The 17,000-nt window shown below is 41.4% G+C and overlaps 1 protein-coding gene across 1 annotated transcript in view; it reads left to right on the forward strand.

Moving 5' to 3' along the window:
- arid2 (AT-rich interactive domain 2) overlaps positions 1-16,793 on the forward strand; it is a 55,483-nt gene extending 38,690 nt beyond the window's left edge. Inside the window, exons 14-22 of the mRNA XM_062993900.1 lie at positions 1,296-1,430; positions 1,566-1,762; positions 6,443-8,892; positions 11,538-11,701; positions 12,209-12,347; positions 12,495-12,577; positions 12,857-12,983; positions 13,913-14,004; positions 15,234-16,793. Coding sequence (XP_062849970.1) covers positions 1,296-1,430; positions 1,566-1,762; positions 6,443-8,892; positions 11,538-11,701; positions 12,209-12,347; positions 12,495-12,577; positions 12,857-12,983; positions 13,913-14,004; positions 15,234-15,345 — 3,499 coding nt within the window. The 3' untranslated portion in view covers positions 15,346-16,793. The remainder of the gene's footprint in view (positions 1-1,295; positions 1,431-1,565; positions 1,763-6,442; positions 8,893-11,537; positions 11,702-12,208; positions 12,348-12,494; positions 12,578-12,856; positions 12,984-13,912; positions 14,005-15,233) is intronic.
- Positions 16,794-17,000: the final 207 nt, after the last annotated feature.

Here is a 17,000-nt window from a genome sequence, read left to right on the forward strand (position 1 = left end):
GCAATGCTGAGAATGATCCACCACCTAAATAATACCTGCTCTGTGGTGGTACTGTGGGGGTCCTGACCATTGAAGAACAGGGTGAAAGCAGGCTAAAAGAGTATGTAGAGAAACAGATGGACTACAGTCAGTAATTGTAGAACTACAAAGGGCTTCTATATGGTAAGTGGAGCTGATAAAATGGACAGTGTAGAAGCAAGGAGGTGGTCATAATGTTATGCCTGGTGTATATTCCAAATTTGCATGTTTGCCACTAGATCATCTTACCGTTAACACTTAATTATTTGGGAACTGAAGACACCAACTGATCCAGTTCTAAAAGCGGCATGTCACATTCTTACAAGTCTAGGCTCTGTATCTGAATAAGACATTGCTGTATTTTGTGCTTTATCCTGCAGTCAGGCCAGTCTAGCACCAAGTAGCACTCTGATTACACAGCCATGCTTTTGTACAAGCACCGTTTTATTGGGTCATATTTCCAGTGTTTTTACATATTAACTTAATTGTATTTTGTAAATATAAACACATTTAGAATTTGATTCCTGCTGCACACAAAGTTAAGACAGAGGCAGCACTGATAGCAGTCTGTATGGTCATTTTCATCTTTTGCATGGAGAACCTGAAGTTTTTTTTTTTTTTTTTTACTGATGGATTCTCTCATCATGTTTTGTACAAGTTGGTGAGCCAAGATACATCATTGCTTATAAAGGCTTTGGTGGATCCTCCTTTTATACCCAATCATGATTCCCTCACCTGTTACCAATTCACCTATTGGTAAATGTTTCAAAACCCAATAACCTTAACTCTTCACTATTATTTTGCCTGACAGCAGTCAGGGGATGTGTTTTCCCTAACCTTGGCAAAAGAACCACTGCGTTATTCCCATACCATTGTTAAAAAGTGCTTGTTTGACTGCATTCATTTCAGTCATGATTTGGAGAGCTACACAGTACACTTAAGCAGAGGATGACAATACTGCTTATTAAAGCCTAATAATGAATTATAGCTTTCACTATTTATTTATTTATTTATTTATTTATTTTTGCACCAGTTTCAAATGCACTTATGTGACGCAAAGTTAAACTGTATTTAGTTTAGTTTTTATTAAATAAAACAATGTGTACAAATTAACACAGGTTCTTACGAGCTAAGCATATTTGCTATGCTATATTTGCTATTATTTTTAAAAGGAATACAAATGTGTTTATCCAATTTAACAATACCAGGATATAGTTTTTTGTCAGTTCATTTAGTGTGTTCATGTTTTATGATTATTATTATATATTTTTTTTTAGGTTGAGTGCCCATTATGAGGTGCACACAGAAGGCTCGGTTTCTCGCTCTGATATCTACGCTGAATACCTGACCACCTGCAACAAAATGTCACGGGGTGGTATTCTCAACTCCAACGGGTTTAACAAAAGCCTAAGGTTTGTGCACATGCGCCTCTTTCTATGCTTATCATATTACTGCATTGGTGCTATTCATTAAGGTGTCCTTAACTTGAGTGGTTATGTAAATCTGTTTAAATGGTTAAAAGATTTTCTCCCCCCTTTGTTTATCAGGACTGTGTTTCCTAACCATACATTAAAGCGTGTGGAGGACTCTAAAGCGAACCCACAAGTTCCAGTCCATGTAGTTGGTTTGCGGAAGAGAGCAATTCCTCTTCCTATTCAACTGTATTACCAGCAGCAGCAACCCTCCCCTGTTCCAGGGCCCAAACCCGAAGCCTCCTTAGAGACTCCACAACACTCCCACTCAGGTAAGCCGCTGATGTGCAACATATTTACACTTGATTTGTTTTATATACCTGCTCATTCTAAACTTAATAAAATTTGATTCAATCAAAGTTGGACCTGACATCAACCTTTTCAAGCTAACGTGTCATGATTCGGCCATAAAAATAATATTTGATTGCAAACAGTTAAAGAGTAGCTTTGGTGCTTGAGTAGCTTTCCAAAGTAAAAGTTAACTTTCCATGGGAGGGTGGTAGCTTAGTGGGTAAAGCTTTGGGCTATCAATCGAAAGGTTTAGAGTTTGAATCCCACACTGTAAAAAGTAGACTGTGAAATGTACAGTAACTTGCTGGCAGCAATTAGCCGGTAAGTTGCTGTAATAAATTTTACAGTACGCATACTGCAAATTTAATTACAGTAACTATAAAATACTGTAATATTTATTACAGTAATAATCACAGTACACTGTAGCTCTTTTTACAGTAATTTCACATTACTGTAACCTATTACAGCAGTAATCACTTTACTGTAATTGTTATCACAGTCTTTTAATTACAGCAAATATCAGACTACTTTAAAGGCATTACAGCATTTAACACTAAAATAATATTCGAAAAATAACTATACATTGTAAAAATTAAGACACTGCATTTGTAACAAAAAATAATTTATTGAATTTCAACATTTTAAAAATACATAGATAACTAAATAAATAAATTCATATTTTTATAAACACAGCTGTTCTGAACAAAAACAAAAATGTGCAAGTGCTTTGTTTTACATTTGCTGGAATCCACATCTTGGGCTGAAGTTTTCTTCCCTGGACTGTAAAGATAAAACAAGGAATTACTGTTACTGCTGTAGAAATGTATATACAAGACTGGAGACTATGACAATTTAGTTAATTCCTAACCTCCCATTAAAGATATCACATTAATAAACACATTCTACTATTAAAAATGTGCTGTTTAAAATTCTTACCTGTTTTGGGGCTCTGTTTTGCTTTAGTCCACTTCAGTAGGCTACTTAGACATGCCTCACGGTAACTAGAAAAAAACGAGTGAGGAGTTTCACCACATAAAACATGGAGCTACAGCACAGCCACATATACACACGAACGTTACGAACAGTGTTGTTACTCCTACGTACATTCAACTGATGCCGTTATCAACTAAATATCACCAGATAACAAAATATCATGTACAAATAGCTTATTTTGGTAATGTTATGAATGCTGGCTCTAGTGTATTACTTTTGGCTAGACCAGTGATTCTCAAACTGTGGTACGTGAAGCAGCACGAGGTGGTACGCCAGATAATCTTGGAAAAGTAATTACATGCACTGAAAAAATTAATAATTTAATAATTATAAATTAAAAAAATATGAAACAAAATGTGTAAATTACTAATAAAATCTGTTTCAAAGTTCTTATAATTCTGTTTTATTAAAATCAGTTTAATTAAAACGAATGTGTTTTTAAAAATATTCGGGGCTACGCAGACACCGTACGTCTATACTTCAAGTTCGCGGTTTCCATCTCGAAATTTCCGAAACGCATTTGTCAGAGCAGATCTGTGTTTGAATCTCACTGATCTCGTTCCTGACATCACAAGGCTGCGCCGCTAAACACGCGCACTCACTGAAATGGTCAGTGGTAACTGCAGATATACTAGTGATGAGTCGTTTGTGAACGATCTGATTCTATTGAACGGATCTTTGAAATGAACGAAAGGAACCGAGTCTTTTATTTCTGCACAGTTCTTATCGACTGTAATCCACCCATTCAGCTTCCATCAGTAGAGGGAATTAATCATAACTCGTAATAAGAGCTGCACTTTCAGTATCACGGAGAGCGAGCGAGACACACACACACACTCACATACACTAACACCACACACATAAACACACACTCGCACGCATGCATACTCATACACACACACACACACACACACACACACATCTAATTAATGTGTGCCATATGTGGTTCTGTGATGAGAAACATAGGTGGTACTTGGAACTTTTGGTTTGATAATGGATGGTACTTGGTCTAAAAAGTTTGAGAACCACTGGGCTAGACCATTAGCTAGTTGTTTATCAACTGGCCGATTAGTTCTATGTTTAGCGAGCTAGCTTGCTTTCTGTCTTGATAGCGTTTTAAAAGAGTAGGTGACTATTATCAAGTAATTCTAATTTCTGTACCTGTTACTGATGATATAAAGTCTTTCTGTCTGAGTGATGAAAAAAAACTAGTATTTGTGTTAGATATAATGCAAACTGTACTATTATCAAAGACGGATTATTGTTGAAACTGACAGAAAAAGAAAAATCCCGCTTAAACTTACCGTATTGTGATTCACAGCAGAAATATGCTTACTGTAGAATTCGCCCACCACTGAATCTTGACCATGATCCTTTGCAGATCTACAGTAAAATGCTGTGTACAGGTTCTACAGTAAGAATTTTAACATTCTACAGTAGTAATACTGTAAAAACTACAGAAATGTGTTACAGTGCAGCTTTGCCATAGTCACAGCAAGGCCCTTAACTGTCTCTGCTCCAGAGGCATGTACACTGGCTGACCCTGTGCTCTGACCCCAGCTTTCAAACAATCTATATATATATATATAAATACACACAGGTGTACAGTACAACAAAATTCTTTCTTCGCATATCCCAGATTGTTTGAAAGTCATAAAATTAGAATATCATGAAAAAGTTGATTTATTTCAGTAATTCCATTCAAAAAGTTAAACTTGTATATTATATTCATTCATTACACACAGACTGATATATTTCAAATGTTTATTTCTTTTAATGTTGATGATTATAACTGACAACTAATTAACCCCAAATTCAGTATCTCAGAAAATTAGAATATTGTGACAAGGTACAATATTCACCTGGTGCCACACTCTAATCAGCTAATTAACTCAAAACACCTGCAAAGGCCTTTAAATGGTCTCTCAGTCTAGTTCTGTAGGCTACACAATCATGGGGAAGACTGCTGACTTGACAGTTGTCCAAAAGACGACCATTGACACCTTGCACAAGGAGGGCAAGACACAAAAGATCATTGCTAAAGAGGCTGGCTGTTCACAGAGCTCTGTGTCCAAGCACATTAATAGAGAGGCGAAGGGAAGGAAAAGATGTGGTAGAAAAAAGTGTACAAGCAATAGGGATAACCGCACCCTGGAGAGGATTGTGAAACAAAACCCATTCAAAAATGTGGGGGAGATTCACAAAGAGTGAACTGCAGCTGGAGTCAGTGCTTCAAGAACCACCACGCACAGACGTATACAAGACATGGGTTTCAGCTGTCGCATTCCTTGTGTCAAGCCACTCTTGAACAAGAGACAGCGTCAGAAGCGTCTCGCCTGGGCTAAAGACAAAAAGGTCTGCTGAGTGGTCCAAAGTTATTTTCTCTGATGAAAGTAAATTTTGCATTACCTTTGGAAATCAAGGTCCCAGAGTCTGGAGGAAGAGAGGAGAGGCACAGAATCCATGTTGCTTGAGGTCCAGTGTAAAGTTTCCACAGTCAGTGATAGTTTGGAGTGCCATGTCATCTGCTGGTGTTGGTCCACTGTGTTTTCTGAGGTCCAAGGTCAATGCAGCCGTATACCAGGAAGTTTTAGAGCACTTCATGCTTCCTGCTGCTGACCAGCTTTATGGAGATGCCGATTTCATTTTCCAACAGGACTTGGCACCTGCACACAGTGCCAAAGCTACCAGTACCTGGTTTAAGGACCATGGTATCCCTGTTCTTAATTGGCCAGCAAACTCGCATGACCTTAACCCCATAGAAAATCTATGGGGTATTGTGAAGAGGAAGATGCGATACGCCAGAGCCAACAATTCAGAAGAGCTGAAGGCCACTATCAGAGCAACCTGGGCTCTCATAACACCTGAGCAGTGCCACAGACTGATGGACTCCATGCCACGCCGCATTGCTGCAGTAATCCAGGCAAAAGGAGCCCCAACTAAGTATTGAGTGCTGTACATGCTCATACTTTTCATGTTCATACTTTTCAGTTGGCCAACATTTCTAAAAATCCTTTTTTTGTATTGATCTTAAGTAATATTCTAATTTTCTGAGATATTGAATTTGGGGTTTTCATTAGTTGTCAGTTATCATCAACATTAAAAAAAATAAACATTTGAAATATATCAGTCTGTGTGTAATGAATGAGTATAATATAAGTTTCACTTTTTGAATGGAATTACTGAAATAAATCAACTTTTTCATGATATTCTAATTTTATGACCAGCACCAGTGTGTGTGTGTGTGTGTGTATATTTATATATATATAGCATTCTATTCTAAATGAAAGAACAGTGGCCCAATGGGTATCACTGTCGCCTAACAGCAAGAAGGGCCTGGCTTTGATTCCTAGATGGAGCGGTCCAGGTGCTTTCTGTGTGGAGTTTGCATGTTCTCCCTTTGTCTGTGTGGGTTTTCTCCAGGAGCTCCAGCTCCTCCCGCAGTCCAAAGACATGCAGCTGAGGTGAAATGGAGATACAAAATTGTCCGTGACTGTGATTGACATAGAATTTGAACTGATGAACCTTGTGCAATGAGTAAATTACCTGTCCTGTCATGAATGTAGCCAAAGTGTGAAAAACATGGCGTTAAAATCCTAATAAATAAATATGTATAAATGAATTGACTGACTTTCATTTCCACTGCTTTTTTTGTTGCTTTTTTTCAGCTTTGCCACCTGTTGTGGGTGGGCAGCTTGTCCGGGTACCAGCATCAAGCCTTACTGCCAGCCAGGCAGCACCACCGGTTGCCTTCAGCATGCAGGGAGCATCGCATCCTCATCCTCTTGTTCCCAACCCTGCTGCGCCAGTCCATGCCGGTCCACGGCTTCCAGCGAATCCGCTTTTACCACCTCCATCCCCGGCAGCTCAGACAATGCTCTCACGTCCCGGTGACATCTTGAAAACGGCTATGATGCAGAGCTCCATACCCACATTAACCACTGCTTCTAATGCTATTCCTGCCTCCAACCTGAACGGTGTCTCTTCAGCCCCTCAGACTGTTCTTCACCATGCTCCAGTCACACTCATCCAGCAGGGGGTGCCACATGGACATGTATTGACCGGGAGAGTACAGGCAGCGTGCCCTTCCTTAGAACAGCAGCGGCTAATGTCACCACAGGGCCAGCAAACCGTGTCTCCTCAAGAGGGTGTAGTTTTGACTAGCTTTTCTCAAATTTCAAGCACTCCTTGTTCAACACTGGTGGGAGGAGGGCAGGCGTTAGCTGTAGCAGGTGCACAAAATACCCAAGGGCCACGAGTGGCGTTCCAGAACATTGCACCAAAACCCGCCCCGCAGGCACAAGCACCTTTGCAGCATCCGGTCCAGCAGCAGCAGAGCTTGGTCATTGTCAGCTCTAACCCACAGCCCAACCCTGCCTTTACCCCAGCTATCCATCATATCGTCTTAGCTAACACCTCAACCATGCAAAACGCCCAGACCATCCAGCCTTTAGGACAGCCTGCCATCTCTCCACAACCAGCCCTGTCACCCGGCCAGCTTCCATCTTGTTCCAGTCCACAGATGCCGACCCCACCCTCAAATACAACCCAAAGCCCGGGACCGCCACCCACTGTCGGCCAGATGTTATCTGTCAAACGACAACAGCAGCAGTTTCAAATCCAAACTGCCTCGCCACCTCCAGCACCCCCTCTACCGCCCACTCCTATGTCCCCCACCCAGACTACCTCCACGGAATCTAGCCTGATCAAACAGTTACTGCTTCCAAAGCGTGGTCCTACCACGCCTGGAGGAAAGCTTATCCTCCCAGCCCCCCAGGTCCCTCCACCTGCTAGCACTAGGGCACCTAGCCCACAGGTAGTTTATCAGGTTACCAACAGTAGTCAGGGGGTTGCATCGGCACCACAGCTTAACGTGCAGCTGGTGCAAAGCTCCCTGCCAGGTGCAGGTGCTGTACAGACTGTGCCCATCTCTATTTTACCCGGGCAGATCCTCTCGACCTCCAGCCCTGCTGCCATCTTGCAGGCCGCACCCAGTAACCAGGTCACTTTTACGGTAGTGCCAAACTCTACCAGCAGCCCAGGGGCTCCATCTTCACTGGTTTCTCAGACTAATCTGACCATCAACACATCACCGCTTGGTTTCCAGCTTACCCAACCTTTGCAACCTCCAGCACTTACCTGCACAACACCTGTGCCACCTTTCAGAGGTGACAAAATTATCTGCCAAAAGGAAGAGGAGGCTAAGGATGCTACAGGGCTCCACATCCATGAGAAAAAGATTGAGGTGATGGAGAACTCCTTGGCTACTGAAGTCTCTGCCAAAGCCAGCAATGGGCAGCCCATGGAGGTTGATGGGCCTGGGGCCAAGTTGCTCAATGGGAGGAAGTTTGATTCGAGTCTACCTCCAAACCACTCAGGGAACTGCCAGCCCGAAGCTCTACAGGGCATCCAGACGCTCAATGGCCCCTCTGCACAGGACAGTGATTGCATGGCAAAACAGGTGTCTGGAGGCCCACCTGCTGAATCCAAAAAGCCCCTTGTAAATGGTGTCTGTGACTTTGATCGAGGGGATGCCACAACTGGTGCCCATCTAAACAAAAACATTCCAAATCATAAAGCTTCCAAACATATGGGCAATGGCGAGGTGCTGCTCCATCAGAAGATACCTGGGGCTGTGTCACTTACTGACTCCCTCCAACCCCAGCAGGGCACTGCCAAAGCAGAGCAGCTGGAACGTGTGGCCAACGGGCCAAAAAGTTCCAGTCACAGTGCTGAGATTTCCAATGGCCCCTCAGCCCTGAACGCGGAGTTAAGGCAGCAGCACCCGCCCCACAACCACTCCTCCCCACCACCTGCAGCCACACCAAACACACAAGACCCCTCTGGTGCAGAGCTGCCTACCAATGGCGTGTCTGAGAGCAGAACCCTTAAGAGGCCTGCTGAAGACTGCGAGCGGGGTGCGTCTGCTTCAGGAATTCCAAACAAAGTGGGCATCCGGATAGTCACCATCAGCGATCCCAACAACTCCGGCAACATTTCCACAATGGTGGCAGTTCCGGCAGGCGTTGACCCAAGCACAGTAGCAAAAGTAGCAATAGAAAATGTAGCGCAGCAGAAACCCAGTGTGCCTGCCACGCTTCCTGAATCTACCACTGAGGTAAGATTTTTACTTTGTCATGTGTTTTATGTGGCTACTTTTTTCTAAAGAAATCTAAGATATTTACTTACATAGCCTATCTTCACCCAAAGCAACAACAGCATATTTTGGACATGATTAATTTTTTGCGTAATAGTTAGAAAAGTATGAAGTCTATTTGGAAGGAGAAAGCAGTGAGTGATTGAAGTACCCTAGAGTAAAGTGGTATTTTATGCTATACCTACTTGTATGTACTCAAATAATTGCACAATTGGAGGGGCTTTATACATTGCCACTAACAAGTTAAATTCACTGTTTACTTTTACACTGCCAACTCAACTCTAATGCCCTAATCTCTTTTGTACGGCATGGTGGCTCAGTGGGTAGCACTGTTGCCTCACAGCAAGAAGGTCCTGGGTTTGATCCCCAGGTGGGGTGGTCCGGGTCCATTCTGTGTGCAGTTTGCATGTTCTCCCCATGTCTGGATTGTGGGAGGAAACCCATGCAAAGACATGCAAGTGAGGTGAATTGGAGATACAAAATTGTAACGAAAGTGTGTAAAACATGTTAAAATCCTAATAAATAAATTGGTAAAAACCCACTAAATTAATAACTGGCTAGTATTATGAAATGATAATACAATGACTAGGAAAACTGTTATGCTGTGTAATGTTTAGGCAGCCCAACAATCATAAAAGAACATCATCTTGATATGATTTTAAAGAACATTAGATACATGATTCAATTGAATATTGCATCTAAGCTTGCAGCTGAGCTTACTCTAAAAGATGAATTAATTAATTGAATATTGTCCACATCGATTTTAGACTTCATATTGATCCATTATGGCCTGGGCATCAATCAGCATCAAACAAAGCATTAGACCTAAAAGGCCTGAAGTCCCACAGTTGTAAACCAGTACAAAGTTTGCAAAAGCTGTACACTGTTTTATCATGTGTGGACTCCCCCCTTATCAGAGAGAAATCATACTTATAGATGGAGTACTTTCAAAGCCTGAAGCAAGTCAGTTGGGTTTAAATTTAGTCGTACTAAAGTAGATTCCCACTTTCTGAAATGGATTGTGCTAGTTCAAAAATAAGGTGCAGCCCAATGTCATTTTATATTGATTAGTCACCCATAGCTTAATTCAGGGGTTTTCAACCTGTGGGGCGAGTGCCTGACCGGGGGGGGCGTGGCATTACGAGATTTTTTTACTTCTAAAACTAAAGCAATTCATTTTTCACCCACGGGAGACAGATTTCATTACTCTAACTGACCACGCTCACACGCACATTTAATGTTATTCAGTTCCATCTGAAAAAAACCTTCAAAATAGAGCTATCAGCGAAGATAACCGGTGACAAAAGCAGCGACCGGTGTTATAGCACGTGTTTGTGTCTTTAAGAGAGACGCTCTGTTCACAGTATCGATTATAAGTGACTCAGGAGTCAATTCATTTTAAGCGCAGCGTAAGTTTCTTTTCTCAGTCATCTCTCCGTGTTTACTGTTATAATGAATGCTGCGGTTGTAAATAAACACCAACTACTACAGAACATTTTGTGTGACTCGCTTACCTTAAAAAGCTCAGGCTTAATTATACTGAGTATTACCACAGAGTCAGAGTCGTTCTGCCTGTGGAGCTAAACGTTTTCAGTCAGAGCAGATGATCCCGAACTAACCAACTTAGTAATTGATGAACTTTTGTCTATGCTCTGTGAAGTAACGTTTTCTGCTCTCATCTACATAAAAAAGCAAGAACCGCTTATGATTTACCAAAGTGAACCACGAATTTATATAATGTGCTGATAGAATCGGCTCAGATGGGGTCGGACTGTATTATCTTTTTTTTTCTATTTTTTTCTTTTTTTTCTTTTTTTTTATAAATTTAGCACGTCCAATTTTTGTCCCATCTATCATCCTCTCATTAGTGCGGATTCCTGCTCCTGATTGGGGCTGACGAGGCCGTTCCACGCCTCCTCCGAAACGTGCACAGCCAATCGACCGTCTTATCACCCACACTTGACGAGTGTAGCGTGGCAGAGTACTGTGCACGGAGGATCACACACTCCGCCACACCCCCTCCCGTCTCCATACAGGCGCCACCAACCAGCCAGCAGAGGGCGCAACCGCCCCGTTCCTGAGAGAGCATCCCCTACGGTCTCAAGTCCCGCCCCCCACCCGGACAACAGGCCAATCGTTGTCCATAGCCGCCCAGCCTCGACCGTGAAGGCAGAGCTGGATTCGAAACGACGCTGCAGCGCGTGTCTTTTACCGCTGCGCCACCTGAGCGGCCTGTATTATCTTTTTAAAGTAATATTTTCAATCAGCAAAATTATATAATGTGCACAACATTAATTATGTTCTTTTAGCTTGTCAGAAGCTTTCTCAATGAATTCTGTGCGGTGGTTGGCGCAAGTTAGGGGGGGGGGGGGGCGCAAGTTCACGGTTGGCACACGAAGGGGGGGCGCATGTCCAAAAAGGTTGAAAACCCCTGGCTTAATTAACCTCTTTATTCTAATTTACTTAACCAGCAAAAAAAACATAGCAACTGTTGAATTTTTTTCCCCTGACAGCTTTTTATGAGGCCGGTATATGCAGCCTTAATGTTTGGGCGATATAAAAATTAAATAGCACTTAAACACGTAAATGTATTTCTTTCTCTCTAGCAACCTGTTTCAACACAGTCCCCACCACCAGTGGCTCAGTCCACACCAACAGTCGATCAAAATTCAGTTCCTCCAGCCGAGACGACACAAGCCACAGCTCCCCTTCCGGAACAGACTCGCCAACCTGGACAGAACTTCAAATGTCTTTGGCAAGCCTGTAAACGGTAAGGAAATCTCAGTACTATGCCAAAATTCTACCTCGATGTACCTTTAAATTGCACCAGATATTTTGCTTTTGTTCAAAGTCAAACACACACAAGATTTGTTCTTGCACCAATAAGCCTGATTTATATGTAACTAGCTGTAAATGTGTACCAAAGTTAGTCTGACTTTGATCAGAATGGCATCTAAAATGCACAGAACTGTTAGTATCAGTTGGGATAAATATTCAACACCCTAAAAATAAATATTTTTTTTGTAATTTGCTGTATCATTAACTGATACATTTGTTTAAAGCAACATCTAGCTCTCTAGAAAAGCTTACAGTAATGGGTAACAGGATATTTGGTTAATACCATGAGCTACACAATATTTATTGGTGCTTCTTGGCTTTCAATATCATCTAGCAAAGATCAATAAGGAGGTTGGTCTAAAGTAGTAAGTAATATACAGATGTAATTCTGTCCATGTTGCTAATCTTACATTTATTTAAAATTATTATTATGTTTTAGGTGGTTTGAGACACCTTCACAGGTGTTTTACCATGCAGCTACACAGCACGGCAGCAAAGAGGTTTACCCCGGCCAATGCCTTTGGGAGGGCTGTGAACCCTTTCCACGGCAAAGATTGTCCTTCATCACACATCTACAGGTTAGACTTTTAGAAATGCACTAAACACCGCTGTGCGACTATGGATGAGCATTATTCACAGTATAACTAACTATAAACTCTTGATATGTGCTAAAATTTTAGCTCAGTTTGTAGCTCTGTGGTAAGTGGCTTTGTTTGTTTGTGCAGGACAAGCACTGCTCAAAAGATGCTCTTCTGGCTGGACTCAAGCTGGAAGAACAAACGCAAGGCAGCAATTCCAACACATCTAAGTGAGTGGCACTTTGTTTCCTGTCATCATGAATAATGCAGAAGTTGTATAAGTGGAACCAATGTTTCCTAAGGTGACCTCATGTAAAAGCTCAGGTATATATTTTTTGTAGACAGAAGTAGCTGGGAATAAAAAGAAGTATGTAAAAATAATAATAATTTATACTAATAGCATCTCCCTGGTAGTCAGCAAGACATCGGGCTTGTTTTCTTCAAGGCTGTACTTTGGTTCATTGATATGTGCATGTGTTAATGACTAGTGTTTGTGTAACTGTGTTTAGATCTCCCCCACCGGCAAGCAGCAGTCCGGCTCCTCCCAGACCGCAAAAAGCTATAGTAAATCACCCGAGTGCAGCTCTCATGGCCCTGCGCCGTGGCTCCCGTAACCTGGTGTTTAGGGACTTCACAGTGAGTATCTCACCACAAAGCAAAAGTTCCGACATCATTAATACCTCGATTTTTTTTTTTTATTGTATCATGGGTTTTTGGGTCAAATGCCTATTCTGTAAAAATGACTATACCCAGTGCTTTAGACAAGTAAGGGGTGGTGTAACATTTATTCATGGGTTCTGAGCCAAATCTGAAAGTCATGTACAGAGTTACTTTGAAGTGGCTGACACTGAAATGCTGCATCATGAAGAATTAATCAAAGGTTAGTTTGGTCATGAAAAACCCTGAAACGTCACATCAAGTCAAATTTATTTGTGTAGCACTTTTTACAATAGACATTGTCTCAAAGCAACTTAACAGCAGCATCTGGTACCTACAGAACTGTAATGGAAATAGCTTTTTTTTTTTTTTTTTTATCCAGTTCAGGAAATTTTTTTGGGAAAGTCAAGACAATTTGCTTTGCAGATACCTGCAAATAAATAAGAATATTTATTCAAACACTGAACTTAAACTAAACGTATGTATTTGTTGAAGAATAAGTTCTGGACTGAGCTGCAGATGTAAATTTGCACAATGTCTGGAAAATGCTAATTTCATAATGTCTGGCTTGATTTGGACAAATATATAAGTCATGACTTGGGAGAGAGAGTGCAAAATATGTGCTATGTAGTAAAACCATTAGCATTTGTAAAATAAGAGAGGCAGCGCTACTGCATGCGTGACTTAACTCTTAAATCCCATCACCGCCTTTTCACCTCAGTGACCACCTCTGGCACCTGCAGTGCTTCCTTCTCATCCACCATCAAACGAGCCATTTCGAGTGCTGTCAATTTTAGAGATTGTGTGGTCTCAGGGGCATTGAAAGGTCATGAAAAATATTGGTAAATGTGTAGGAACCATGTGCATATTTGAGTAATTCTGACTTTTTTCTTTTTTTCTGTGCTCAGGATGATAAAGAGGGACCATTGACCAAACACATAAGACTAACTGCTGCCTTAACGTTAAAGAACATCGCCAAGTATTCAGACTGTGGACGAAAGTAAGTGACACAACACACCAACATTACACCTTGCAAATCACATTTTGGGTGTGTTCGAAAACCTAGTGAGCTGCCTTGCTGTCTTACTGCCTACATAGGCAGCTGCCTAAGTAGAGAGGATTCTAATAAGTCATCGACTTATAAGTCAGGTTATTCGACCGCGCTGCTTAGACCTTAGACTCGTGCCGCACTGAATGCTGGGATTGCCTCCACCGCTAAGGCAGCATCGGATGCTCACTTGTTCTTGAGTCAAAATAGCGTTGAAAGATACCTTACTAGTGAGGGTATTAAGGCATCTAGGATTTCGAACAGCCTACTTCTTGGGAGTGCGCGTAGGATGGCGTAAAATGCTGTCTATGTAGAGAGCTCCCTGGGTTTTCACACACCCTTTATGTATTTTATTAATGTCTTTTTAGGGCCATATGAAACCTGCCAAGTACATTTTAGATGCTTTTTATTCAAAGTGACTTTTTTATAAAGTGTAAGCGTTTAAGGGTTAAGGACCTTGCTCAGGAGCCCAACAGTGGCAACCTGGCACTGGTGGGGCTTGAATCAGGGATCTTCCAAATGCTAGACCAGTTCCTTAACCACTGAGCTACCGCTGCCCGTAAATAGCCCAATGCCGTCCTGCTTTAAGTTGCTTGACTAAGGCATAGTCTGTGGGGCCCATAATGATTTAGTGCAGGTAAGCTTTACAATATCATGCTGCAATGATACAAATTTACACAGCAACAAAACTGGTGTGCTGTAAAGAGGTCATTAAGATCAAACAGTATTTAAAAATCCCAATAACACTGTAGCATGCTCAAACAAGAACACACACTACCATGATATTGTGTGGCAGACCAAGCTCAGCCCTGCAAATAGCATGTGATCAGTGAGAATCTTAAATGGGGTTCCTTTTAAATGATTGTATGAGGTATAGGGGGTGTGGCAATTACAGTCAGTAATTGTATACCCTCCACGTTCATCTGTATAGTAGTGTGTAACTTGTAAATCCATCATGTGTGTACATTTTTTTTTAAACAGGTGTCCTAAATCACATGGTACATTACTGAATTGTATTATGACTCCACCCATAAATTGTTCTTAAATTATTTATAAAAAAATCTGATAACTGAGTCTTGGTATTTATGCAGATGAATTAAAATAGAATAAGAACATCAAAATGAATGTACTTGTTTACATAACTAAATCAACATGCCTTATGGCTCTGTGTGTGTGCGCAGGTTGGTGATGCGACATGAGGGTCACCTGTCGGTGCTGGCGCTTAGCAGTATGGAGGTCTCTACCACACTTGCAAAATGCCTTTATGAACTCACGCACTCTCTGCAGGCATGAGCCCGGCTGAACCCCAAAAAACATTTTGAACAGCAAAAGTGACTTTCATCCTGGGCTGGTACCTAAGGTGCCGGTGTTGGCGATGTCCCTCGCCTCCCTCTTGTCCTTTCTCCCTCCATTCCATTCTCCGTGCGTTGGTATTTGTGCATCATCACTTACTAATAAACTGCCACGGGTCTTCCACCAGCCACACAGAAACCAGCGCACACTCACCACTTTCCTACAGAGGCACCTCCTCCTCTTCCTCCTCATCGTCTTATAGCCCCAAGGAAGTCGCCTCGCCACTTTCAACAAAACGAGCACATTTTCTCGACCCTGAACACGATTTCACAGATGGTAAGGGACAGGCCTTTGGGACTGGATGGGAGGAGGTGCGTGGGGGCAGTGGCCGCAGGGGTGGAGGAAGAGGAGCAGAGGTGTGGCAAGACTTTTTTGTTATTTTCTCTTGTTTTTTGTTCTTTAGAACTTGATAGCTTTGGTTTTCTTACTTGAGCCGATTATATTTTCACTTATTTATTATTAAAAGAAATACCAATATTAAATAAGAAAAAAAAAATCTTGTAAATATTTGTGAATAAATATAAAGTTAAGAAGAAGCTCGTTGTTCATGCCGCTGCAGCCACTGGAGAGCTCACTGTGGAGTGTCCGAACAGAAGCATTACTTTGATAGGTTCTAAAGTTTCCCTCCCTTCCCCCCTCAACCCTGGTTACTTGTATGAGACGTGATTCTATACTAAGCAGTGGATGAATGTACTTCAGAACTTGTAAATATTCTACAAAGGTACTGATGCTGTAAAGTTTAGGAAGGGGGGCAGGTTTTTTTTTGTGGAACTGTGATTTATTTTCCCCCATTTTTGTACTATTATAACTTGTAGAACTCATTTTGCTGGCTGAAAGAGTATGGAATAATATATCTCATGTTATTTTGTAGAAAACACCCCAACACCCTCCTCCCCTTCCAAAAAAACCCCATAAATATTGAAGGTAACCCCTCTCTCACGTGTATCCACTATAGGCATCACTGTACAGGCTTTCAGCTTGTACTGACTCCTTTTTGTATTTGTAAATTGGTTTAAATACATGCTGTTTTATACAGGTTTTCTCCTGTGTTATTTGCTTTCTGTGCATACGATCTTTTTCTCCCTCTCTTTTTTTCTATCTTAATATAGTGTGGAATTTTATTGTACAAATTTTTTTTTTTCATTCTTAATACCATGCCACATTCCGGCTCCCGCTACCCAGGCTGTCCTCCCTTAAGTGTGTTGTGTAACATTTATAACTGCCTGTTGTGTTAGCATCCAAGCGGGGCGTCTCCCCTTCACCTTTTCTGCGGTGTCAGTAGGGTGTGTGATTATATATACATATACCTAACAGTCTGTTCTAGGTTGCTTTCATTTACTTGGGTGACTGTTTATAGTTTTTAAATAAAAGACTGAACATTTTTGCCATTGTTTGAGACGAGGGTTTCATTTTGTAAATTTTTTTATATACATTATCCCCTGTTGCATTTGTGTGTGCCATTCGTAGCCGAAGGCGAAAGGTGGATTTCCTCATGCTCAACTTTTTTTGTATTATTATAAGTTTGTCACTACTTCTGTTAATGTTAAAACATAATAAAAACTACTTAAGATGAACTATAGGCATATGTGCATAAA

This window comes from Trichomycterus rosablanca, chromosome 1, assembly GCF_030014385.1.
Source record: "Trichomycterus rosablanca isolate fTriRos1 chromosome 1, fTriRos1.hap1, whole genome shotgun sequence".
Taxonomy (NCBI): domain Eukaryota; kingdom Metazoa; phylum Chordata; class Actinopteri; order Siluriformes; family Trichomycteridae; genus Trichomycterus; species Trichomycterus rosablanca.